This window comes from Borostomias antarcticus (assembly GCF_949987555.1).
Source record: "Borostomias antarcticus genome assembly, chromosome: 16".
Lineage (NCBI taxonomy): Eukaryota > Metazoa > Chordata > Actinopteri > Stomiiformes > Stomiidae > Borostomias > Borostomias antarcticus.
In genome coordinates this window covers 9,153,489-9,180,144 of record NC_140249.1, presented here as the reverse complement: position 1 = coordinate 9,180,144, position 26,656 = coordinate 9,153,489, and the positions used below count along the sequence as shown (strand labels likewise).

The following is a 26,656-nucleotide window of genomic DNA, read 5'->3' as shown; positions in this document are numbered from 1 at the left end:
TCCTCACCCTAACCCGGGTCCGTATCCTTTTCCTACCCCCACCCTACCCCTGACCCCTGCCTCTACCTGGACCCAGGCACACTCACACACACACAGACATACACCAGTCCTGGGCTCAGATCCCCTTCCCCTCACCCTAACCCGGGTCCGTATCCTTTTCCTACCCCCACCCTACCCCTGACCCCTGCCTCTATCTGGGCCCAGGCACATTCACGCACACACAGACATACACCAGTGTTTGCCATGTCTCTCCTATGATGTTATTAGCCTCTCTTACTCTGAAAATGTAATTTAATGTTATTTATTGCTTTATAAATGTTCTTAGCCGGTAGACAAACATACTCCAGGAGCTTGCTCGATCGCCTTGTTGAGAGGGGTCAGGGAAGCATTTTTTACAGCTCACTAATCTGGCCCCCGGGTGATACTGTTTTTTTGCTTCCCTCTGGAATATGTAGGGGTGGGTCGTATACCCACCTCCCTTGTTCTCTGTAAAGCGCATTGTGTTGCCTCTGGGTATGAAATGCGCTATACAAATAAAGCTTTGATTGATTGATTGATTCAAAATGACTTACCAAAAGTCTGCATCCACTCTGCTGTTACGACGCATAAAAAAAGAACTGCATGATGGATCCGAAGGAACTTTCTATGCAATAGTAGCTGATGAATGCAAGGACATATCAAGAAAGGAGTTGGTGGCCGTCTGTTTAAGATATGTGTACATGGGATCTGTGAGGGAACGAGAAATTGGGCTTGTGGATAGAGGAGATGACAGCTGAAGCCATTGCCGAAAAAATAATGGAAGTTGTTATGGCACCTATTGAATTGGACCCTAACTTGTGTGTTGGATTCGGATTTGATGGCGCGTCTGTTATGGCTGGACATAAGGGGGGTGTTCAAGCCATCCTCAGGAGCACCTTTCAAAATGCAATCTATGTGCACTCTCATAGACTGAATCTAGTCCTGGCAGCTGTGGCACGGACATCAGCTGATGCGTCAACTTTCTTTAATATTCTGAACTCTGTGCACACTGTAGAAGATTTTTAACTGATCTAGTCAAAAAGGATTTGCCAAGATTCGCTCAAAGAGGTTAAGTCTGGTTTATTGAGAAAACATACGAGCGCAAGGACTTAAGGACAACACACGTGAGTGGTTCATCCAACAGAAGTGCCGCAGTCTGGTTTTGCACGGCCTTACAGTATATTCAAGCAATACACAGGTATGGCGCTTCCAGGATGTGATTGGCTAACCCATTGTACACGTCATATTAAATGGCAGGCATCATCAACAGTGGTCGAGAATACAGACACGTGACATGAGAAAAGGCGGTAATTCTTGCAGGGACAATGGGACAAAGGATGGTTTTTCTGGAGCAGAAAACGTCTAGGTGTGTTGACCTCCTTAGCACAGCTATCTGAAAGGTTGAAGGAGGTGGTGAGACTACAATTTCTATGACAACACATGTGTGGCAGTCAACGGCACGCTCGCTTCCTCGATGCACAAAAAGAGATGGACCCCAATCGGAGATCACTGGAATTGGAGCGAGGATGTGATACAAGGTGGAGTACCAGATCAACATCGGTGAGTAAAGTGTTCACTCTTTATGACGTAATCCTTGAAGTACTTCAAGGATATGCAGAAGAGGGAGGACAGAGTCAAATTGATGCACAGTCGTTATTGCAGCAGATGCGAACAAAGAACTTCATATTTCTCCTTGTACTCTTTAAAGAACTGTTCAACAAATCAGACTTTGCAACCAGACTTTGCAAGTTGCAGTTCATCAATGTATCAGTGCCAGACAGTGGATTTGATTGAAAATCTTAAACAATCACTGACAGACATCCGCTCCAGTGACAGCTGTAACAGTGAATTCACGAAGATGCTGGCAATGACGAATATGATTATGGGAGATAATAATATCGACAGTTGGGATATATCTTTTCCCTCCCTCTCACGAAAACTCAGAAGTCGATTTCAGGAGAGTACAGTTACCGTCTCACTGGGAAAATCTACAAGAGTCGGGAGTGAAAATGACTTGCGAGCTATATTAAACCAGATAATAGACTGTCAGCTGAACTCAGGGCCAGGTTCCATGATGACTCATATGGACTGATGAAATCAGAAGCCACTCTATTGGCAACTTCTTATGACAGTAGCTTGACAGACATGACAAAAGGTCTGAATGATGCAGGAAAGCTTTTCCATAGCAGCGTGACAGAGTCAGAGCTTTCGGTGTTTCTCCAGCACACCGCAAGGAAGAGGGCAAGAGGAGAGACTTTTAAAACTCTTATTGATGTGATGGACACATGCAGTGAGGACGTCTTCCGTCATGTTCACCGCTTCTTAAAAGCACTGATCACTCTACCCATGATATCATGTACAGTTAAGCGTGTCTTCTCCAGCGTCAAGAGAATACAAACTGCCAATAGGAGCTCTGTGCTCACCACTCGCCTGAACTCGCTCTGTCTGTTAACATTTGAGAAGGAACTTACAGTAACTCTGGACTATGATGGAATTATTAACATATTCAAAAGCAAACCCCGCCGACTACTTCTATAGGAAGAAACAGATTATTGGTAAATGGACTGCACTTATATAGCGCTTTTCCACCTTAGCGGCACTCAAAGCACTTTACAATGGCCTCTCATTCACCCATTCACACAAACATTCACACACCAATGGCGGTAGCTGCCATTCAAGGTGCTAACCTGCTCATTGGGAGCAATTTGGGGTTAGGTGTCTTGCTCAAGGACACTTCAACATAAGGACAATCGGAGCTGGGATTTGAAACACTGACCCTTCGATCATTGAACGCCCCGCTCTACCAACTGAGCTACAGTCGCCCACATCTGTAGGCTAATTAAAGGATTTGGCTTTTCATGCATTTTTATTTAGGTAACATGGTGGAAAGTGACATAATACATTTACTCATAGCCTACTGTAGCCTAGTTATTTTTTGAGGTAGTTTACCGGTTTGTCTTTGATGTTTTCCAACTGTCTTATTTTTCCGCCAGATACAAGCGACACACGTGAGTAGGCACAGTAGTAGTACAGCCTACTCAAATCGTGCGAAAATCATATAGCCTATATCACGTTATACCACAACATCCATTCGTTTCACTGACATTTTAATTTTATTTAAGTAAATACCATCTTGTTTGGATGATATATGGCTGGATTATGAGCTTATTTGTTTTGATTGCAGCGGGAGAGAGAGAGAGACGGGTCCGCTGGCTGAGCTAGATTAACTTTTAACAAGAGAGAGCGACGCACTGCGCTGTTAAAGCTCGTCTCAACAGAAACGCTGTATGCTTTCAAGGCAATATAAAGACAAACAGACCGTCGGGCAGGAATAATTTTCAGTTCTATGTCTTTTAGTATTAACCTCTGGAATTAAAAGGCCCATCCAAAATTACTCTGGCCCATCCAAAATTTAAATCCCGGGGCTGCGCCTGTAGCAAACCAACAAAAACCATATCAAATTAACATAGATAATAGATGTCCGCAAAAGCTATCATTGTTTTGTTTTTTTACTTCCTAACTATAAGAGCATGCATCGCTACTGTACATCCAATATCAAGACAAAGGTATGTTTTACTCAGTGGGTATAGGGCATACTGATTATTACATCAAACAGAACATTGATTGATTGATTGAAACCTTTATTTATACTCAGGTGAGCTCTGAGGTGAGGCCACCTCTTTTTGCAGAGCTGCTGAGTGTACAACAAAATAGAACAACAAAACAACAAGACAATGTACAGTGCACTTAGTTAAAAACAGTTAAAACATGTATCATAAAGAAATTAAATCAGGCATTTAAATTCCTTTAGGGAAGGAAGAACTTCCAGCTTTAACTTGGACTGAATGTCATTCCAGGACTTTGGGGCTGCATAAGTAAATGCTGTCCTGCCAAGTCCTGTACTAGTCCGTGGAACTTTAAGTGTGATCCAGTCACTAGAACGTGTTTGATGGGCTGGAGAATTCCTGTCCAACAGGGCAGCTATATACAGTGGCTGTTTGCTGTACCATTTAGTGATGCTATCTGTAGACTATTGTAATCAAATTTTTTTGCCCTGGAAAATATCATGAATTTTGTTTTATTAGAATTGAGAACAAGCTTAAGTTGATATAGGGCATCTTGCAAAGCAATAAAAGAGAGCTGCAAGTTTTCAGTAGCTAACTGCACAGAATCCGCCATACAATAGATAACCGTGTCATCAGCATATAAATGGCCAGCACCGAACCCTGCGGAACTCCCTTGCCTATGGACAGAAACTCAGACCGGACATGGCCAACTCTCACACACTGACGCCTGGTTGTTAAATAGTCATGAAACCAGCTAAGGGCATTGTCATCCAGACCAATACTAGTCAGACTATGCAGTAGGAGGAAGTGATCGACTGTATCGAAGGCCATCGAAAGGTCTATGAAAAGTTCTGCGCAATGCTTTTTATTATCCATGGCTGAGCTAATATCGTTCACAACCAGTGTTATTGCAGAGGTTGTACTATGCTGGGCTCTGAAACCAGACTGATGAGGACTAAGCACTGAGTTACTTGAAAGAAAATGTTTGAGCTGATTGTTTACTAGTGACTCCAATACTTTTGCCAAACAGGGCAGCCTAGAGATCGGTCTATAGTTATCTAAATTAACTCTCTCACCGCCCTTATGTAGTGGGAGTACGCTAGCTGATTTCCACTCAAGAGGAAGCTTACCAGAGGCAACAGAGATATTAAAGATGTAGGTCAACTGCTCGACCATAACTGGAGCAGCCAGTTTGATAAAGTAAGCCTTTAGGTCATCTTCACCAGTGGAACACTTATTGTCTAATGCTATAACTGCATGATAAACCTCATCAAGTGTAAATGGGATGAGAGAAAAATTAGGATGAGGCGACATTTGACCCTGACTATCAGTTGCAGCAGCTGACAGAGACCCAGTTATATTTCTGTCAAAAAGATGTCCTGCCTCAGCAAAATGCTGGTTAAATGACTGACATATGTCGTTCTTATCAGAGATCTCACGGTTGTTGATTACAATATGGGTGGGGAGGGAATTAGAGGATTTGTTTTTGTTTACATTTACTGCACTCCAGAATTTAGCAGGATTAGAATATGCATTAGTAACTAGATCAAGGTAATAATCTGTTTTTGCTTTTCTTACAGCATTTGTACACTTGTTCCTAATCTGACAAAAAGCAAGCCAGTGTCGAGAGTCACCAGAGTGCCTAGCACAAGACCAGGCCGAGCTCCTATCCCTAAACAACCGAGATAACTCAGGGCTAAACCATGGTGTGACTCTGTCCTTAATGCGAACCCTCTTGAATGGAGCATGTTTATTTACAACTGTATTAAATGAGCCTATAAGTGAGTTCAAGGCTACCTGAACATCAGGCTCTGACATGACATGACTCCAGTCACAGTCAGTCATGTCACCCTTAAACCTCTCTGCATTAAAGGTTTTAAAATTCCTCTTTGAGACCACCCGAGACCCTGACTTCCTTACATGCACATCCCTTAAACAAGCAATAATGATCGCTCACACCTAGCTCAAAAACACCACTAGAAGGATATTTGTCGACCTTATTAGTAAAAATAAGGTCTATCAGAGTAGACTTAGAGTGATCTTTGAGGTTTGGTCTAGTTGGTGCTACTATCAATTGGCTTAAGTTTAGGCCACACATGATCTGTTACTAATCCCCAAGCAAATATACTCTGTCGATTCTGTGCAGAGGGAAATGTGCAATGGTGGACAGCTCAGGGTTGCTGTTAGGAGAAGGATTGAAGCGCTAATCTTGGAATCACGGCTAATATTTGGGCCGGTGCCAAGAAGCCGCCTGCTGGGCTGTAGTAGTGCCCCAAGCGCTGCTATTCACCGGCCATTTTAAACCTGAAGAGGTTGTGAGGGGTGCTCCAGACTCCTATCTCACGGACAGCTCTTCACTCTTTTTCTTTCTTTCTTTTTCTTTCTTTCTTTCCTTCTTTCTTTCTTTCTTTCTTTCTTTCTTTCTTTCTTTCTTTCTTTCTTTCTTTCTTTCTTTCTTTCTTTCTTTCTTTCTTTCTCTCTCTCTCTCTCTCTCTCTCTCACTCCTGGCCCCCCTCCTCCCCCCACCTATTGTCCATAGCTCATTCCAGCCACCTTTTCCTTGCTCATCTCTCTTGGTCATTGTCCCTCTTCTTTATACCCTCCCCATCCCATTCAGATATGCCAAGCATACCCATCAGCCTGGTCAGAGGTCATCATGCTAGGTGATGTAGCAACCAGCACTAAATATGAAGCCTGCCCTTCTTGGCAGCTGCCTTCAATTAAGGCCCCAATGTTTACACCCTCGCCTCAACAAACCCGGTCATAACCTGACAACCATTGAGATCCTAAAGCTACCGTGTAAGCATGAATAATGTATGATACGTCACATTTATTAGCTATTGGATTGACAGACGCCGACTGACCTCACATTGTCTAAAATGACCTCACTAAACGTTAAGTTTAGTTCCATTTTAGCTTAAAGCATAGGATTCTTAATTACTCTTTATCTACTGAACATATAGTACCACAAAAATGGTCACTGCATTTAAATCCTCGATAAAGTTAATTTTATAAAGACTTTATTTTAATCCAGATAGCAAGCGGATGTGTAATGATTCTGGGCCATATATGGGCCGTAACTAAGCCACAAGGGCCAGATCTGAGCCCTGTACTACGAAGCTGGATTACGGGGTTAGCGCGATAACCTCAGGTTCGAGTTAGAGTTAGAGTTTTCTGATGACTATTTATATGAAAGATACCGATTTTCGGCAGAAGGGATCATTTATATCTGTCAACTAATTTTTGTTTTAAACATTACAACCATGTAGGCTGTTTATTGGATAAATTCAAGTAGGCCTATGCCTAGGCTACTTACCGGTTTGGATTATGTTTTTATGTTTGTTCTTCACTTGCTCCCATGAACGTTTTCCATTGCCAGGGTTTGCACTGAAGGTATATACAGTAGGACTCCACTTATCCGAACCCAACGGGAACGAAGGTCGTTCGTATCTCTGAAATGTCCGGATGACTGAAACTTATGTTAAAATGCACCAAATTCAATAAGTGGTATACTTGTTCCATATAGACTCATGATAGACCGATAAATAACCTTAATTACTTGTGAAAATGCATCAAAATTGCAATCAAATAGCCAACTAAACTCATATATCCTAGCCTATAATAGACCTACAGTAGCCTATAATAAAATAACCGAATTTCCAATTGAGTGCGTGCTTTGATCAAATACAGTACTTTATTCTCAAATGAGGCGTACGCTGCACCGATAGGCTACTGTATTCGTAGAACAAAATGGTATAGCCTAAAAACAACCCAACATTAGAACAATTAGAGCAAATTATAATCAAGAAATAAATGAATGAAATGACAGACAAGTTGTCGTGTCTTAGGCTATTGTAGCCTAAAAGAAAGTCTCTAAAATAACCGATGTAGGCTAACGTGGCCTAGGCTGTAGGCTATTATTTAACAAATATAGTAGGTTTAGTAGGCTAATCTACATGCTCACAACACGTCTGTGTTCCTGAAGTCCATTAACTGGGAACGAAAAATGACTCGATGCTGCTTCAGGTTGCTGACGCGCTTTCTGGCTACCAAGGAATGCAGCTCTCGCGCAGCAGACTCGTTTGCGTTTTGCGCTCGACATTAGAGTAACAAAGAAATGAAACGTGACAGTAGGCTACAGCCTACATGCAACATGTAGGTCTACATATAGTTCTGTTTTTAATCACAGTAGGATACAGTACTGTAATGAAAATCCCACCAGTAACCAGATAGCAGGCTAAAAAAAATAAAAAAAAAATTCAGCCTGTCCGGTAGACCGGGAAGTTCGGATCTCTGAAGTTCGGATGAGTGGGGTCCTACTGTATAAGAATAGTCCTAACGTCACATCTATGCAACTCATTCATGTTAAGGCATGCAAACGTCACATCTAGGCCAGCATAGTGCGTTCATCATGGGGCATGTAGCAAGTTATATGGCTATTGACCAAACAGCTATATTTATTAAATTTAATATTGATAAGCCTATTAACTTGCGCATTCAAACAGTCAGCAATTTTTTGCCAGCTTTCCTTCCTCGCTTTAGTTGCAGCAACCGAGTTACTCTTGGCCAGAATAATATGTTTGTAATCTTCGTATTTCTGAATGATGAGCGTCTGCTCCTCTTGTGTGAAGTAGGCGGCTCTAGATCTCTCCATGTTTGCGATTGGCCATACCGACAAACACCGCCTCTTTATATGCGCACGCGCTCATAGCTAGATTAGATCAGCTGGGTCGAGTTAACGAGTTGATAACCACCTTCGTGGTACCGTTTATCCGTGATTGCGGTTGTCTCGTTTACTCGAGCGAGCTAGCGAGAAGTTTAACTGGATGTGTTGAACTACGTTCGTAGTACAGGCCTCTGGCCTGTATATGGCCCAGATCCGCTTGCTATCTGGGAAGGTCCTTCTGCTGACTGTATTTCATATTTTTCTATGAGATAGAAAAGTACAGGCTACCCTCTCCAAGGGTAGATATTGTAGTCTCTTGCTGCTAATTATATCCTCAACCGTCACATGTACGCCCACTCTGGTTGGTTAGCAACATGTGTCATTGCATTAAAACAGTGTGTCTATGCCCTCTCCTCCCTTCACTTAAAAGAGAACTGGTTTGTTTGTGTGGCGGCCTTCATTAAACATAACTCACAAGTTTGGTTTCAAATGTATGCATGTGTTTTTGTCTGTGTTTGTTTGTACTGTATGCACATGCTTGAGGGTGTTACAGCAACGGGGGTGCATATGTTAGTTTGTGGTGCATGTCTGTATGCATGTGCGTTTAAATGACTCGCTCTTACCTCGCATGGAGAGTTTCGGAGAGGAGGGGGGAAGAGGGGGCTCCGGAGCAACGCTGCCCCTTTCTGGCCTTTCAACTGCCCTCCGTCCACACTGAACGCTGCGCCTGTAGCGCGCACACACACACACACACACACTGATTTACACAATATAATGGTCCCTCAACGCTGTACATTAATGCTCTCCACATAATACATCGAATAGAACAACAACAAATAGATCAATCCTGAATAGAGCATTCATGGTTTCCCTGGAAGAGCCATGATTGGCCCACCTGATGCTGGGCAGCTGGCCCTGGCTGCTCTGGGCAGGGTCTGGACGCGTCTCCAGGAGGGACCCTTGGTGTCCGCCAGCCAGCCACACTCACCGTCCTCGAAAGAGCAGTAGCTGCTGTTAAGGAACTGACCTGAGAGGAGAGCGAGGGATGGATGGAGAGAGAGAGAGAGAGAGAGTCAGTACTGAGAGCTGTGGTGACAATCCAGATGTCATCCCAAGAAAATGATGCATTTTGACCATGGATGTATTAATAGAACTGGATACAGCCACTCCATTCACTGACCGCTATCAACAATGAAGCCCTATTGAACCGCGCCATCTTGGCAAATTTGTAGTAATTTGACTATTTCCGGTGACTTTTGTACTTGCGCAGTTGTGCTTTTCTGGCCTTCCGGTGACTTTTGTACTTGCGCAGTTGAGCTTTTCTGTCCGACGCGCGTCCACGAAAAAGTTCACCTTTATGTGAAATGTAGACGCACGTTCCCGGCTCTCTCGGCTCTCCCCGCTTTGATTTAGCAATGAAAACCGGCTTGCATATTAACCTGTTTGTCAAATATATCCATTGGAGAAATTATTTTTTCATCCAGGCATCTTAGTTTTAACAGGTTAAATATAACTGAACATGTTTTGTTTGCTAGTAGATGGTATTCATTCCGTTCGCGATAACGTTATTGCAGCCAGGCTAAATTTCTCCAGGGAGCCAGTGACCGGCGAGTTGAAGAGCTTCACTCCCCGCCAGCAGGAGCTTTGGCCGCTGCTACCGCATCTCGGATAACCCGCTGAGTTCGTGGCTGCTATTTCACATTCGCCCTTGATCAATCGAATCTTATCTCCGTATAAATACACATTAAGCCTATATCGCCTTATTCACCACAAAATATGTTTCAATCTGAGGTTATTTTCATAGATAGATTTTGCCTAATTTTTGATAATTTACTGCCATGCAGGCCGTCTGCGCTGTCCCCAGCACCACCTTAACAGAGGAAGTTTGAAATGTCTAAATATTCCCAAGCATGTATTTCCATTCGTAAATCACATTAGCTGACCTGCCCGGACAACTGCATCTCATCCGATAAACATAGCCTATGAACAATACATCCATGATGGCAAGCCAGAAACGCAGACACAAGTTCAAGTACCACAAATAAAGGTAGCCTATTAATTCTAACATCAACGGGGTCCCGGCTAAAGAAATGGGATATTTTTAGAATAACAGTAATTTATTCACATACAATGGAAAGGAGTTGATGTGTAGGCATAAAGATGAAACGATACACTGAGTTTGGGTGTTTTCAGTCAACGTTGGCGTTGACCGCTTCTAGCTATCGAATGGCCGACTGGTGTAAGATGGATAGCCTAACGTTAGAGAGATAAATGTAGGCTATGGTTATGTTAATAAAGTTAACAATGATGTTGTAACATGCATGCAGCACTGCCGATCTGAACGATTGATTCATTATTACCATGGATCGGTATTGGGATTGATCAAGGGCGAGTGTGAAATAGTAGCCACGAACTCAGCGGGTTATCCGAGATGCGGTAGCAGCGGCCAAAGCTCCTGCTGGCGGGGTATGAAGCTCTTCAACTCGCCGGTCACTGGCTCCCTGGAGGAATTTAGCCTGGCTGCAATAACGTTATCGCGAACGGAATGAATACCATCTACTAGCAAACAAAACATGTTCAGTTATATTTAACCTGTTAAAACTAAGATGCCTGGATGAAAAAATAATTTCTCCAATGGATATATTTCACAAAAACAGTTTAATATGCAAGCCGGTTTTCATTGCTAAATCAAAGTGGGGAGAGCCGAGAACATGCGTCTACATTTCACATAAAGGTGAACTTTTTTGTGGACGCGCGTCGGACAGAAAAGCTCAACTGCGCAAGTACAAAAGTCACCGGAAATAGCCAAATGACTACAAATCTAGCCAAGATGGCGCGGTTCAATAGGCCTTCACTTTAGATTTCGAATCCTGGGGGCTTGATTTTGACTCATAGCCAAACCTTAACCAAAACCTGACCACATTTTCTCATTGACTACATTGGTTGAATAAGGGGGGGGGGGGGGATTGACGGAGAGAGAGATAGAAATAAGGGAATTACAAGCACAACGTTCACCTATATCAAATATCAATCATGCAATCATATTAAATCAATAATCTGCAGAGTAACATCACTAGGGAATCAGTAGCACACGGTTATTAAATGACGAAGCTCACAGGAACACTATATATAGTGTATATTTCTGTGTGTTCTGCTTGCAGGCAGTGGGGCGGTGCTGTGGAGCACCTGTCACCCTCCCCAGACCCCGCCCGCTTCCTTCCCTCCCCAGACCCCGCCCCCTTCCTTCCCTCCCCAGACCCCGCCCCCTTCCTTCCCTCCCCAGACCCGTCCCTTTCCTTCCCTCCCCAGACCCCGCCCCCTTCCTTCCCTCCCCAGACCGCGCCCCCTTCCTTCCCCAGGCCCCACCCCCTTCCTTCCTTCCTTCCTCAGACCTGCCCCTTTCCTTCCCTCCCCAGACCCCGCCCCCTTCCTTCCTTCCTTCCTCAGACCTGCCCCCTTCCTTCCCTCCCCAGACCCCGCCCCCTTCCTTCCCTCCCCAGACCCCGCCCTTTTCCTTCCCTCCTCAGACCCCGCCCCCTTCCTTTCCTCCCCAGACCCCGCCCCCTTCCTTCCTTTCCTCCCCAGACCCCGCCCCTTTCCTTCCCTCTTCAATGTCAAACATCCTTCTTGATTGACAGAAGCTGAGTTAGATTCTTCTTTCCTGTCTGTTTATCTTTGTCCCAGTTAATAGCTTTTTCCACCTAATGAGGCTTGCTAAGGTTTGTGTGGTACTTATTAAAGAGATACGTCTGCATCTTACAGAATGCGTTATAAGGGGAAGGATAAAACGGATGTTTTTGGGAGCAGAGGGTCTTGGGAAAGTGACATTTTGCGGAGCCAGCAGCAGCATTTGACTGTATATTGTACACTGCACCATTTACCTGCCAAATAAATCTGAATCTTGTGTCTAGGACGCAATTGCAGAGTACAGCAAGGGGCAGGGTTGAGTGAGAGAGAGAAAGGAGGATGAAGTGAGAGGTAAAAAAGGGGTCACTGGAATTGACGAGTCAAAAATGACTACCCACGCGTAGAACCATGAAGAACCCATACTCGCTGGAAGACTTGTCATTTGGAATACGCTTTTGAACACCTTTCAAAATGTCAACACTAATGGGAAGTGCAATGGACATGCAACCAAAGGACATATCCCGAGGTCATCACACACCTTCCTGTTCCCTTCATGTTGGAGTGGTTGTGAATTCTGTCATGGAACTATCTGGCTTTCTTAGGCACCCAGAGCACAGGTGCAAAGGCACGCACACTACACACGCATGTACACGCTCGCACACACACGCACACACACACACACAATTTTCAGCAAACAATCACACACAAGTACAGTACATCCACACAATATACCACAGACAAACAGGCAGACAGAATGACAGAGTGACTCACACAGACAAACACACACCCACAGACACTAGATATTTCCTCTCCTGCAGCCTCTAAAAAGCAGATGTTCCCAGAGAGAGAAGTAACAACGCTGGGAGAATGTGAAGGGTGAGAAAAACCACCCAAGCAGAGCGGCGTGCACCGCGGAGCTTCCAGAGCGCCTTCGTCAGGAAAGTTCACGCAACAAAATGGTGGCAGAGCAATGGCTTCATTAGGAGTGCGGACTACAGCTGACCTATTTGACGCTCAAACCACTTTCTAAGGGCGACTCGGCACATGCGGCATCCCACGGACCACCGGTCCAACCCCCGTCCCCCCCGTCCCCCATCCTGTGGACTCACGGCAGGTGTCCCCTTCATCATCACCCAGCAGGCAGTCAGTCCTGAAGTCACACAGCTGGTCCAGAGGGATGGCCGGTCCCTGGTGGCAGTGGTACAGGCCCTGGAGAGTGATAGTAGCACTGGGGGAGGACTCTGGGGAGAGACAGAGGGAGAGAGAGACAGAGAGAGAGAGAGAGGGAGACAGAGGGAGAGAGAGACAGAGAGAGAGAGAGAGAGAGAGAGAGGGAGAGAGAGAGGGAGAGAGAGAGAGAGAGACACAGAGAGAGAGAGAGACAGAGAGAGAGAGGGAAAGAAAGAGAGAGACAGAGGGTGAGAGAGAAAAAGAGACAGAGGGAGAGAGAGAGAGACAGAGGGAGAGAGAGAGAGAGAGACAGAGGGAGAGAGAGAGAGAGAGAGGGAGGGAGAGAGAGAGAGAGAGTCAGTACAGAGAGCTGTGGAGACTTTTTACATTTACATTCACCAGGCTTTTTTTTTTTTTTCAAAGACTACATTTGCAGACCGGCAACATTTTTTGCAGCAGGTACTCATTTCGAAGTATGCCGGTACAATTTGTACGCAAAAAGACCAATCATAGCGCTGGATTTGTTCCCCCTTCCTTCATCCACCTCATTCGACCAATATTCACAAGGGGGATGATTGACATGCTGTGTCATTTCAAGAGAAAGTTCCCGCTCCGCAGATCGACAGAGAGAGATATGACAGCAGCTCCGGAAACTGACAGCAACGACTTGAACCATGTCGTTCGCCCTCCTCACTCCAGCCGTTTTGAATTAATTTGTAAAGGTAAATGGACTGGGGGTAAACACAGCCTGGGGGTAAACACAGCCTGGGGGTAAACATGGACTGGGGGTAAACATGGACTGGGGGTAAACACAGACTGGGGTAAACATGGACTGGGGTAAACATGGACTGGGGTAAACATGGACTGGGGGTAAACACAGCCTGGGGGTAAACACAGACTGGGGTAAACATGGACTGGGGGTAAACACAGACTGGGGGTGAACATGGACTGGGGGTAAACATGGACTGGGGGTAAACACAGCCTGGGGGTAAACACAGACTGGGGGTAAACATGGACTGGGGTAAACATGGACTGGGTGTAAACACAGACTGGGTGTAAACATGGACTGGGGTAAACATGGACTGGGGGTAAACACAGACTGGGGGTAAACACAGACTGGGGTAAACATGGACTGGGGGTAAACACAGACTGGGTGTAAACACAGACTGGGGTAAACATGGACTGGGGGTAAACACAGACTGGGGGTAAACATGGACTGGGGGTAAACACAGACTGGGTGTAAACACAGACTGGGGTAAACATGGACTGGGGGTAAACACAGACTGGGGGTAAACATGGACTGGGGGTAAACACAGACTGGGTGTAAACACAGACTGGGGTAAACATGGACTGGGGGTAAACACAGACTGGGGGTAAACATGGACTGGGGGTAAACATGGACTGGGGTAAACATGGACTGGGTGTAAACACAGACTGGGGTGAACATGGACTGGGGGTAAACACAGACTGTGGTAAACATGGACTGGGGTAAACACAGACTGGTGTAAACATGGACTGGGGTAAACACAGACTGGGGTAAACATGGACTGGGGGTAAACACAGACTGGGGGTAAACATGGACTGGGGTAAACATGGACTGGGGTAAACATGGACTGGGTGTAAACACAGACTGGGGTAAACATGGACTGGGGGTAAACACAGACTGGGGGTAAACATGGACTGGGGTAAACATGGACTGGGGTAAACATTGACTGGGTGTAAACACAGACTGGGGTAAACATGGACTGGGGGTAAACACAGACTGGGGGTAAACATGACTGGGGGTAAACACAGACTGGGGGTAAACATGACTGGGGTAAACATGGACTGGGGGTAAACACAGACTGGTGGTAAACACAGACTGGGGTAAACATGGACTGGGGTAAACATGGACTGGGGTAAACATGGACTGGGTGTAAACACAGACTGGGGTAAACATGGACTGGGGGTAAACACAGACTGGGGGTAAACATGGACTGGGGGTAAACATGGACTGGGGTAAACATGGACTGGGGTAAACACAGATTGGTGTAAACATGGACTGTGTGTAAACACAGACTGGGGTAAACATGGACTGGGGGTAAACACAGACTGGGGTAAACATGGACTGGGGGTAAACACAGACTGGGGTAAACATGGACTGGGGGTAAACACAGACTGGGGTAAACATGGATTGGGGGTAAACACAGACTGGGGTAAACATGGACTGGGGGTAAACACAGACTGGGGTAAACATGGACTGGGGTAAACATGGACTGGGGGTAAACATGACTGGGGGTAAACACAGACTGGGGGTGAACATGGACTGGGGTAAACATGGACTGGGGGTAAACACAGACTGGGGTAAACATGGACTGGGGGTAAACACAGACTGGGGTAAACATGGACTGGGGGTAAACACAGACTGGGGGTGAACATGGACTGGGGTAAACATGGACTGGGGGTAAACACAGACTGGGGTAAACATGGACTGGGGTAAACATGGACTGGGGGTAAACACAGACTGGGGTAAACATGGACTGGGGGTAAACACAGACTGGGGTAAACATGGACTGGGGTAAACATGGACTGGGGGTAAACACAGACTGGGGGTGAACATGGACTGGGGGTAAACACAGACTGGGGGTGAACATGGACTGGGGTAAACATGGACTGGGGGTAAACACAGACTGGGGTAAACATGGACTGGGGGTAAACACAGACTGGGGTAAACATGGACTGGGGTAAACATGGACTGGGGGTAAACACAGACTGGGGTAAACATGGACTGGGGGTAACACGGACTGGGGGTAAACATGGACGCATATCTCGTTGTATATTTGTACACAACCCATTTGTATATTTGTTGTACAGTTGTCCTAAGTGTTACTCTAGTTTGTGCATTTGTTATGTGTTTTATTCCGGTTGGGGCCCCGTGCCAGGCCATCATTGTAAATACAGTATGAAGTTGTTCTTAATTGATTCTGCCTGGTTAAATAAAGGTAAAAAAAGTAGTCAGTGTTTGATCAAGTCTCAAATCTTCTGGCAGAGTATTAAAGAGTGTTGTTCCCTAGTAGCTAAATGCTGCTTCTGGACCCTGGGGCCAGTTATCAGCCTCTCCCCAGATGACCTGTGCTCTGGAGAGCTCATATTGTAAAAGTATTTCAGTGATGTATTTTGGCCTTAAACCATTTAGTGATTTATATATGAGCAGCAGTATTTTGAAATTAATTATCTGACACCCCAGGAGTCAATGCAGGGATTTGATAATTGGTGTAATGCTTCTAAGTCGTGTTTAGACAGGAGTCTTAAGTCTTGCTATTATTTTAAAGGTGATAGTAGGCCAATTTTGTTACAGACTTGATGTAGCTGTTGAAATTTAGATCTGAATCCATAATAATAACGGCAAAGTTTCTGACTTGGTTTCTAGTTTCAAAAGACAGGGAGTCAAGATGTGAGCTAACTTTGAACCTGGCTCTTGAGTCTCCTGCGAAAGCTGTGTTGTGTCTCAGCTGCCAGTAACAGTGGCTGGATGCTCATTCCACAACACAGAAGAGCCGACTGAGCTGAGACCCTGTATCATTAAACTTTGACAAAGGTCATACATTAGGTTGATTGGTGACTCATTGGTGACTGTTGCACTGTAAATATGAAATTTGGAAGGTTCTTGGAAACAAACTTCTTCTAGGAAACAGCTGCATGTGTCAAACATGCTTTCAAATAATCCATTTGATTCTGATTTGAAAGAATGGGTTGGATGATACTCCATAAATCAGCAAACTAACCACAGGGAAGATATAGCACACACTATACGGCAGAATAAATGGAGTGAGTTGTCCCTATTTTTCTGAATAGCCCCATGACAAAAGATAAAACAAGGATGATCACTAACTGTAACCCATCTAGTCTACTGTTGCTAGTCATAAATCATATAAGCAGTACAGAATAATTGCCTGGTTTTGCATACGGTGTGTTATGGCATAACAACACATGGGACAGAAAGCGCCTAACAATGGCCTAGATACCACAGTGAGAACAGATCTGTGACAAAATGCATGATGTCAACCGATAGCATCAGTCACAGAAGAAGCATTGAGATGTACAGTACCAGGGAGAGGTTTGCATATCTATGCAAATGGAGGCGGGCTGGCAGTGTTGTTGCTCGTTGCGAGTTCTTCATCCGATTGTGATAAAGGCAACGAAAAGCACCCCAGTGATGGAAATGCATTTTCCATTTTCATAAGAAAAAAAAAAAAAGAAGAGATTTTATCTCAGAGGACTCTATTGCCTTTGTACTGTAGCATAGTTTGCCCTTGGTCTGTATTAAGCGTTTTTTCAGTTGATTTGAGTTAGACTTGGAAGCTTGATACTGTTGCATTTGAACCAGTTTCTTAGGATAAATCAAACTGATTCAATGCTATGTATATCTTCATGAATACACAGCCCTTGTGCTTCATCATGGGTATTTCTGGCCCAACCAGCTTCCCGTTCCATCTTTGACCAGAGAAATAGGGATCCTACAGTAACTTTAGTTAGTAGTTAAGTCAAGTTAAGTGTTGCACACATAGCAGGTAAAGTATTACACTTATGAAGTCTCTGACGCAACTACAGGCGAGGCACGGACGTCAGCGCCAGGCTAATCGGCAGAGGCTAATCAGTCACACCCCGTAATGACACAACCTACCAGCTGACTGTCAGCTGTCATAGCATTGGTCCAGCACGCACAGTGCATGTATTTAAGCTGTCAAAACATGTTATTGTTCGCTCTTGCCATTATTGCTGATCGCTTGTATCTGCGTGCTCGCCCCACCTCCTCCCCTGCTCCACCTGTGTTCTGTCGATGTCGTCTCTCTTGTCATCGTTACCGGGGGTATTGCTGCATTCTTCTGGTATTCCACTATGCGTTGGCTAGTGGAAGCCGGGGAACTTCACTTGCCTAGTCTGTGGCTCTCCGTGGTGATCGTGGGCCGAAACATCTCAGAAGGGCCATCCTCGCGGTCTCTCCGGTCACCATGGAGGCAGAGGTCTAGGCTGTACTCCTTAGGAACTCGACGAAGCGTCGGCCCGTGGAGACCAGGGACTATAATGTACAGCAGTCCCCCTGTGTCCCTCTTTGACGGTCTTAGTGGGCTGAGTTACCTCCGAGCGACTTCCCGATCGCGGCCCACTCTGATCGTCATAGAGGCAGGGGGCTAAATCGATGCCGTCATAGAGGCAGGGGGTAAATTGATGCCGGCACTCTGGGCCAAGCTGGCCCAGAGGGGGGGGGGACATCTAGATTTCGCCTCCCCCTACTATCGCGCTTTCCACATGCTGTGGAAGGCAGGGGGCCCCCCGGACAGAGCACACCGCCAAAATTGCACATTATGTATTTGCTGCATGCAAAATAAATGGGTCAATTTTGACTAAAGTGATCTCGAGTGAATTAAGGTTACGTTCATTTTTCATCCACTTAGCAAGAATACAGCTGCATGTAATGATGGACATAGTCAGGATTAGTGTTAGCTTTCATGGTGAGTATGTGGAATCCAGAAACATCACCGTAGTAACCAGTGCTCCTGGTTTTTCAGCCCTTTTCATAATCTAGCCCCCCCACCCCACCACACCCCCCACCCCCCACCTCACCCCACTCAACCTGGAGTTGAAACAAAAGGTGGAGAAAAATAGACCAGGGCTGAGTGAGTGTTCTTTTCATTCATCTGGAGGAGTTATTCTGTGAGTTTGGTTGCTTATGACCCACTGTAGTATTCTCTGTTGTGTATCAGGCATGCTCACAATGGCAATTATATATATATATATATTATGGGTTTGATTCCCAAGATGGAGATAAGCCTTTTTCTTGGATAAAGAACAAGTATTCTCTGTTGACAGTGCTCTTTAGTTCTAGACGTGTTCTAGATATAAGATGTTCTGTCAACTGTGAAAACAATATTTCCTGGGACCAGTCAGTACAGTTGTACACAGGATTACTGGGGTTATAAAGCTGTCTTTATTCATGATAACATAATCATAACTGCCCCATCTCTGCAAACAAAATTGCATCACAATTTATGTAAAGTGGGAGGCCTCAACTCCTAGCAGCGGAAACATCTTCGGTGAATTCACACCGGGGGAGTTTACTGTTGCTCTCAAGCATGTAAAGCCAGGGAAAGCTCCTGGGCCTGATTCTGTCTGCCCGGAGCTTATACTCCATGCCGCACCTGCCTTGAGGTCCTGGTTAAGAGCGTTCCTCTCAAGATACCCAAAATCTGGAAAGAGCCCTAGTTGTTGCGATCCCTCAGTCAAACAAGCCTGAAGGGGACCTCGAAGAGGTACCGCCCCATCTCTCTGCTATATATCCCCTTCAAAACCCTCGAGCGCCTCATCTACGCCCGCGTCGAACCAATCATCGACCCGCTGCTCCCACAGGAGCAGGCCGGTTTCCGACGTGGGAGATCGACCGTAGATCAAGTCCCTCTGATGACTCCTCTATAACATCTACACCTACGACCTGCCGGCCACAGTCTCCAGGAAGTATGCCTATGCAGACGACCTTGACGCTGGTGTACTCAGCTGGAGACTGGTAGGCCGTGGAGGAGACCCTGAGCTAGGACAAGCAGACACTAGCGGCCATCGGGAGGCAAAAATATGTCAGAGGACTTTGGCTACCAAGCCCTACTAATAAATGGTAAAATTACACATTTGTACCATCCCTGTGTTTTGGCTAAATGACTGTACAGTGATACAGGTAGCCCACCTACCTTGACCTTAGCCTGTCTTGCATGGGGCGGCTGTAGCTCAGTTGGTAGAGCGGGTCGTTCAATGATCGAAGGGTCAGTGGGTCGAATCCCAGCTCCGACTTTCCACATGTCGAAGTATCCTTGAGCAAGACACCTAACCCCAAATTGCTCCCAATGAGCAGGTTAGCACCTTGCATGGCAGCTACCGCCATTGGTGTTTGAATGGGTGAATGAGAGGCCACTGTAAGTAGCTTTGAGTGCCACTAAGGTGGAAAAGCGCTATATAAGTGCAGTCCATTTACCATTTGTGTGCACACCTCGTGCCACACAGAGAGCACTGTACACAGGCAAGCCCGGGAGCCCTGCTTTCTTCACCCCTCAGACAACCATGTAAATTATTCCGTATCACTTGGTATGACCCTCACTCCCCCCGTGAGTTCACATCCTTTTGGCTAACGTGTATATTCCACTCCATGTTGAGGTGCAAGAGGCATAATGCATGATCACTGATCCGGGGTGTGGAGCGTAAGTTCCTGGACACCTTTGTTATGGTCCTAGATGTCTTCAACAGAGATAATCTCAGTCTTGAACTCCACAAATACCACCAGCAGATAAAATGCCCAACCAGGGAGAACACTCTGGACCAGTTACACCACACTGTCCAACGCCGACAACGCCGTCTCCCATGCTGCACTGGGCCACTCTGACCACGCCATCGTCCACTTGATCCTTGAATACAGGCAGGAGCTGAAACTCTCCAAGCCATCCTGGACATGGTCTCTTTGACCCCCTCCCCTCTGGCAGGACACTGCGGTCCATCGGGATCAGGTCCAAACATATACCCCCACAACGCCCTCCCTGCCACTGCCTCTATACCCCCACAACACCCCCCCTGCCACTGACTCTATACCCCCACAACGCCCCCCCTGCCACTGACTCTATACCCCCACAACGCCCCCCGTCACTGACTCTATACCCCCACAACGCCCCCCCTGTCACTGACTCTATACCCCCACAATGCCCCCCCTGCCTCTATACCCCCACAACGCCCCCCCTGTCACTGACTCTATACCCCCACAATGCCCCCCCTGCCTCTTTACCCCCACAACGCCCCCCCTGCCACTGACTCTATACCCCCACAACGCCCCCCCTGCCACTGACTCTATACCCCCACAACGCCCCCCCTGCCACTGACTCTATACCCCCACAACGCCCCCCGTCACTGACTCTATACCCCCACAACGCCCCCCCTGTCACTGACTCTATACCCCCACAACGCCCCCCGCCACTGACTCTATACCCCCACAACGCCCCCCCCGCCACTGACTCTATACCCCCACAAAGCCCCCCCTTCCACTGACTCTATACCCCCACAACACCCCCCGTCACTGACTCTATACCCCCACAACACCCCCCCCTGCCACTGACTCTATACCCCCACAACGCCCCCCCTGCCACTGACTCTATACCCCCACAACGCCCCCCCTGCCACTGACTCTATACCCCCACAATGCTCCCCCTGCCTCTATACCCCCACAACGCCCCCCCTGCCACTGACTCTATACCCCCTGCACCACTTGCACACCACCTCTGAGTGTTCCACACACCTCAATGGCACACACACACACACACACACATTGCACACACTGTATATAGCATTGCTCTTCTACCACATTACACTCTGCACACACACTGTACACACACTCACCACACTCTATTCTGTATGTAGTATGTGAATTGCATTTGTGCCTCCCTTACAGTATATCGCAGTGTTTCCGCTGGTAAGGTTTTGCCGTGGCGCCGCGCTACAAACACTATAATCATGGCCAAACTACAGTATGTTCATTGTGTGTATGAAGACTACAATACAAAGAATATGTGCCACATCAATGCTTATTTGAACGTGTTTTAAAATAATTTAGCATTTTAATAGGACAGGACTTCAAATTAAGTATTATGCATTATTGGAATATAATAGTTATCCAGTCCGGGAACATTGATTGACATGCTTGAATACTCCTTCTCCATCTTGCAGCATGAAAAACCAGTTTTATTTTACGATAGCTGAAAATCGAATTAGCTGTCCTGGCAAATATGAATGGGCAGTCTGTTGGTTGCCTTGTTGTTAGTGACCTGCATGAAACTTTGTGTTGTGTCTCAGTTCTGTTGAGAGTTATCATTGGCATCAATGTATTATAAAATGTCGAAGTGTCCTTGAGCAAGACACCTAACCCCAAATTGCTCCCAATGAGCAGGTTAGCACCTTGCATGGCAGCTACCGCCATTGGTGTGTGAATGTGTGTGTGAATGGGTGAATGAGAGGCCATTGTAAAGCACTTTGAGTGCTGCTAAGGTGGAAAAGCGCTATATACTGTAAGTGCAGTCCATTTACCATTTAAGGACACCATGTCTATGTAGAATGCTTTCAGGATATTACATTACATTACAGTAATTTAGCTGACACTTTTATACAAAGCGAATTACAATAATTGCATTTAACGTAGGAAAAGCCAATGTACTACTATTGGCTAGAATTCACAAGTGCATCTCCTTTCTAAAACAAGTGACTAAGAGCATAATCCAGTGCTGAAGGCAAAGTGCAAGAATAGCAATCTAAAAATACAATGCTTAAGAGGGAGGATCATGGTGGTATTTCTTGAAGAGATGAGTTTTGAGCCTGCGATGAAAGATGGGCAGCGACTCTGCTGTCCTGACATCAGTGGGCAGTTCATTCCACCACTGCGGGGCCAGGACAGAGAAGAGCCGTGATCGTGTCGATCGATCGCAGGAGCCTCGGAGTGACGGGGACAAGTCACGCCGAGGTAGCCAGAGCGTAGCGGTCGGGAGGGGGTGTAGGGCTTGAACATGGCCGGGAGGTAGGAGGAAGCTGTTCCTTTCATTGCCCTTTAGGCTTTAAACTGGATGCGAGCTGTTGTCAGTGTAGTCGGCCATTGTGTAGAGAATGGAGCCAGTGTAGGGAACAGAGAAGGGAAGTTGTGTGAGAGAACTTAGGGTGGTTGAACACCAGGCGAGCAGCAGCTTCCACCAAGTTCCAGAGGTTTAATGGCTAACGCCGGGGCCCCAGAAAGGAGGTAGTTTCAGTAGTCAAGGCGGGAGATGACCAGGGCCTGGATAAGCACCTGCGCCGTTCCATCAGTGAGGAAGGGGTCAATTGTATCAAACAACAGTTGACTAAAACAGCAGCACTAAGCCAGGAGAGGGAGATGACTGACTCAGGGCTGGAAAACTGAGACCACAAACAAGTTTAATCTCACCTCTGCTGCATTCAAGAGGCCATATTTGAGAGTATGATTTGCTGTCAGTATATAGCACACAAATTCACTCGGGACCAATTCCTCTGTTGACGTTGATAGCCTCCTGATATTGAGATGTGCCGGGGGAATACAGTTTCTGACAGGCTGTGAGTAATGAGGGGATACTAGTTCACCCCCACCACACACACACACACACACACAGTCCCCTTCCTACACACACACACAGCCTCTGTCCTACACACACACACACACACACAGCCCCCTTCCTACACACACACACACAGCCCCCTTCCTACACACATAGCACACACACTCTGAGTCCCTATATGAAGTTGTCAAAAAAAAGTGAGGAGATGAATTATGCTGTAGCAGACTTATTAGGTGTCAGTGGGCAGCTATTGTTTTCTGAGAGGTGCCACAATAACAGCGGTTAAGTAATTAAAGAGCAACAATACCAGAGTAATTAAAGAGCAACAATACCAGAGTAATTAAAGAGCAACAATACCAGAGTTCAATGTCATTCGTTTCAGCCGGGTATATCAGCTAAGCGTTGACCTTGTTTCTGCATAAACATGAAGCTGTTTAAAGGGGATATTCCTATAGAATGTTCGGTAAATAGGTCCTCATGATTGTATGGAGCGAGTGGGTGCTTGTTATTGTGTGGGTAAATGTGCTTTGACTCATCTCCTGTCTCTTTTTCTCTTGTCTCTGTCATCTCATCTCCTGTCTTTCCATTCTAATATTCTGTATTTATATCTCTATCTCTTTGTTTGTGAATACACGCTTTTACTAAAAGAAAAAAAGAAAAAGAAAATCATAAAAAAACATGCTCTATTGAACAACCCACCCGACAAAACATAATACAGTGCAGTAGATGATTTACTGATTTATTTAATTAATTTACATGTAACTGTACTTGCTGTGCACTTCATACCTATAGAGAGATTGAGATCTAGACGATAAGTCATTGTGATAGTGAGATCATGTAAAACAAGACCTTCCACCACTGGCCGTTATTTGAATAATACTTTTAATGGTTGTTTGTTTTCAATTGCAGAGTGCTTTGAATACAGAGAGACAGATTGTCTTTGTTCAGGCTGAGCTCACAAACACTGGCAATGTGCCAACAGTCTGCAGCCATGGAAGTCAATACCAGACCTTGAGAATAGTTTTTTGTTGTCTTGCATGCACGGCTGAGTCACCCGCCATGCGTCACAAAATAAGGTTGGCCTCGTCACAGCCACGGTCCAGGGGCTGGAGGGGATGATTTGTGTACACACACCACAAGTTCAAATCATATTTTGTGTGCGTTCACAAATCCATCAACTTCTACTAACCTCATTCCATTGAGACAAAGCTTCTAAAAATGTAAAAATAAGAACAATTCATTTAGTATTTTCACTCAGAAAACCTATTCATACAATATACGTCTCTTCACATTCCTCTCCTCAACTGATCTGAAGGTTCTGACAACTGCTCTGAAGATAATGGGTGCGTTAAGTAGCTGAGCACTCAGTGAGCGAATGCTCACTTTGAGCGCTGAGTGGGCAATCAATCAATCAATCAAAGCTTTATTTGTATAGCGCATTTCATACCCAGAGGCAACACAATGCGCTTTACAGAGAACAAGGGAGGTGGGTATACGACCCACCCCTACATATTGCAGAGGGAAGCAAAAAAACAGTATCACCCAGGGGCCAGATAAGTGAGCTGTAAAAAATTCTTCCCTGACCCCTCTCAACAAGGTGATCGAGCAAGCTCCTGGAGTGTGTTTGTCAACCGGCTAAGAACATTTATAAAGCAATAAATAACATTAAATTACATTTTCAGAGTAAGAGAGGCTAAAAACATCATAGGAGAAACATGGCAAACACTGGTGTATGTCTGTGTGTGCGTGAATGGTATTTAAAACCACTTAACGGTCTGCTCTAACGGAGCGCTGAGTTACTAGGAGACGAGAACTTTTCACCTGTTGTCAATCATGTGTGATTAGCGAGCAGCGTCCCAACAATTCCCAAGCTAAAATGCGAGCCCTGTGGGTTTTTTTGCTCAGGTGATGATGATGATTATGACGTGGTGTTTGGCTCAAAAAGATCATAGTTCAAAACTGTTCACTTGTGCTCTGAGCAGATCAGTCTGAGCGTAATAGCTATTCATCCAGATGGCCTCCTTGGATTAATCAATTCGCCAGGATATCTGTCGGTAGGCTATCTGACATTGTATAAAGACAGGCAGACAAGCCATGTCATCAAATTATCCCTTTACATAAGAAAATGTTGTTGTTGTTCACAGAGTGGATTATATTAGGCTACGGATAGTCCCTATATGTTGTTTGGCTCAATTACATTTTTAAAAACAACATTCCCATGATGTGTTCTGTAGGCTCCATAACATTATTTTCATCATTCAATTTCATTGTATTTTGTCTACACTAATGATGTAATTCGCACAGGTAGGATAGATAGATGTTCGCTTACAGTTTACGATGGGTTCAGACCGCCCTTCAGAAAGTATCCCTTGGCTATGGTATACCTTGGCTAAGAAGGCTCTGGGAAACAGCGCTTCGGCTCCAGGGAGGGCTTACGATGTATCTTCGGAAAGTACATCGTAAGGGCAATTTACGATGTACCTTGGGTGGAGCTGTTTCCCAGAGCCTTCGTAGCCAAGGTATACCTTGGCCTAAGAAGGCTCTGGGAAACGCATCGCCACCTAGAGGTGGACCTAACAACGTTCTTACGATGAACGCAGCGCTACGATGCCTCTGGGAAACGCACCCCAGGACTGTACAGCCATACTATTTCTGAGTGTGTGTAGGCCTACTCTATGGCATTGGGGCATCATATTGCCTTTTCAGCATTATGAGGAATGAACAAGTCTTTCCATTCTTATATACTGTATTTATATCTAGGTTTATCACAGAGGGAGGTGTGGATGATGTTGCCGATGCAGTTTAAACCAGTGTGTTGCCTGCTGTCTCCCATCATGGAGCACTAGGCTACCTAGCTGGTTGATAAAACTGGCAATTCATGTAAAATAATATGCTAAAATAGATTCATCAGATAAATACACTTTAGCTTTAACTTTAACTAATTAGCAAGTGGAAATGCAAAGCAAGCTGCTACAGTACAACAGATAGCACATCTAGTTAGCTACATAGCTACTTATCCTAAGTTGAAAGTTACTGCTATGAATAGCATAACACTAATGTCACACTAGCTGTAGCCCATCCATGCTGTAGCCACAGAAGCTAGCTACTGTAGCTGGCTGTGCTAGTTTTTGCTAGGTCAACTAGTTAGCTAGCTTGCTTGTAGAATCTATCGTAACGGGAGACACAGCAGTCTTAGGGCTCAGTAAGTAGTGGAGGTGTGTGTGTGAAAACTTAACCAAAACTTTCTAGACCGAACGCTGATGGTATATTATTTTGTCCACAGGAACCGTCACCAGCAACCTGATCTGCCTCCTGCGAGTGCCAATATTTCAATAAATGCGCTACAGCCAGACTAGCAACTCGACTCGACCTGGTTTGCTGTACTCCACCTCTGTTGCCCTACCTCAGAGGTTTAGAATACCTAATACTGAAGGTCTACCTATCACTGGTGTGTCTCTGTAGACTGTTCAACATTGAATAAAAAGAAT

General features: G+C 45.6%; 1 protein-coding gene across 1 annotated transcript in view; it reads right to left on the bottom strand.

The window, feature by feature from the left end:
* The window catches only part of alk (ALK receptor tyrosine kinase), a gene marked incomplete at both ends in the record, with an annotated part of 479,282 nt that overhangs the window by 49,650 nt on the left and 402,976 nt on the right, over window positions 1-26,656 (bottom strand). Inside the window, 3 exons of the mRNA XM_084451093.1 lie at window positions 8,874-8,977; window positions 9,146-9,277; window positions 12,987-13,118. Coding sequence (XP_084307219.1) covers window positions 8,874-8,977; window positions 9,146-9,277; window positions 12,987-13,118 — 368 coding nt within the window. The remainder of the gene's footprint in view (window positions 1-8,873; window positions 8,978-9,145; window positions 9,278-12,986; window positions 13,119-26,656) is intronic.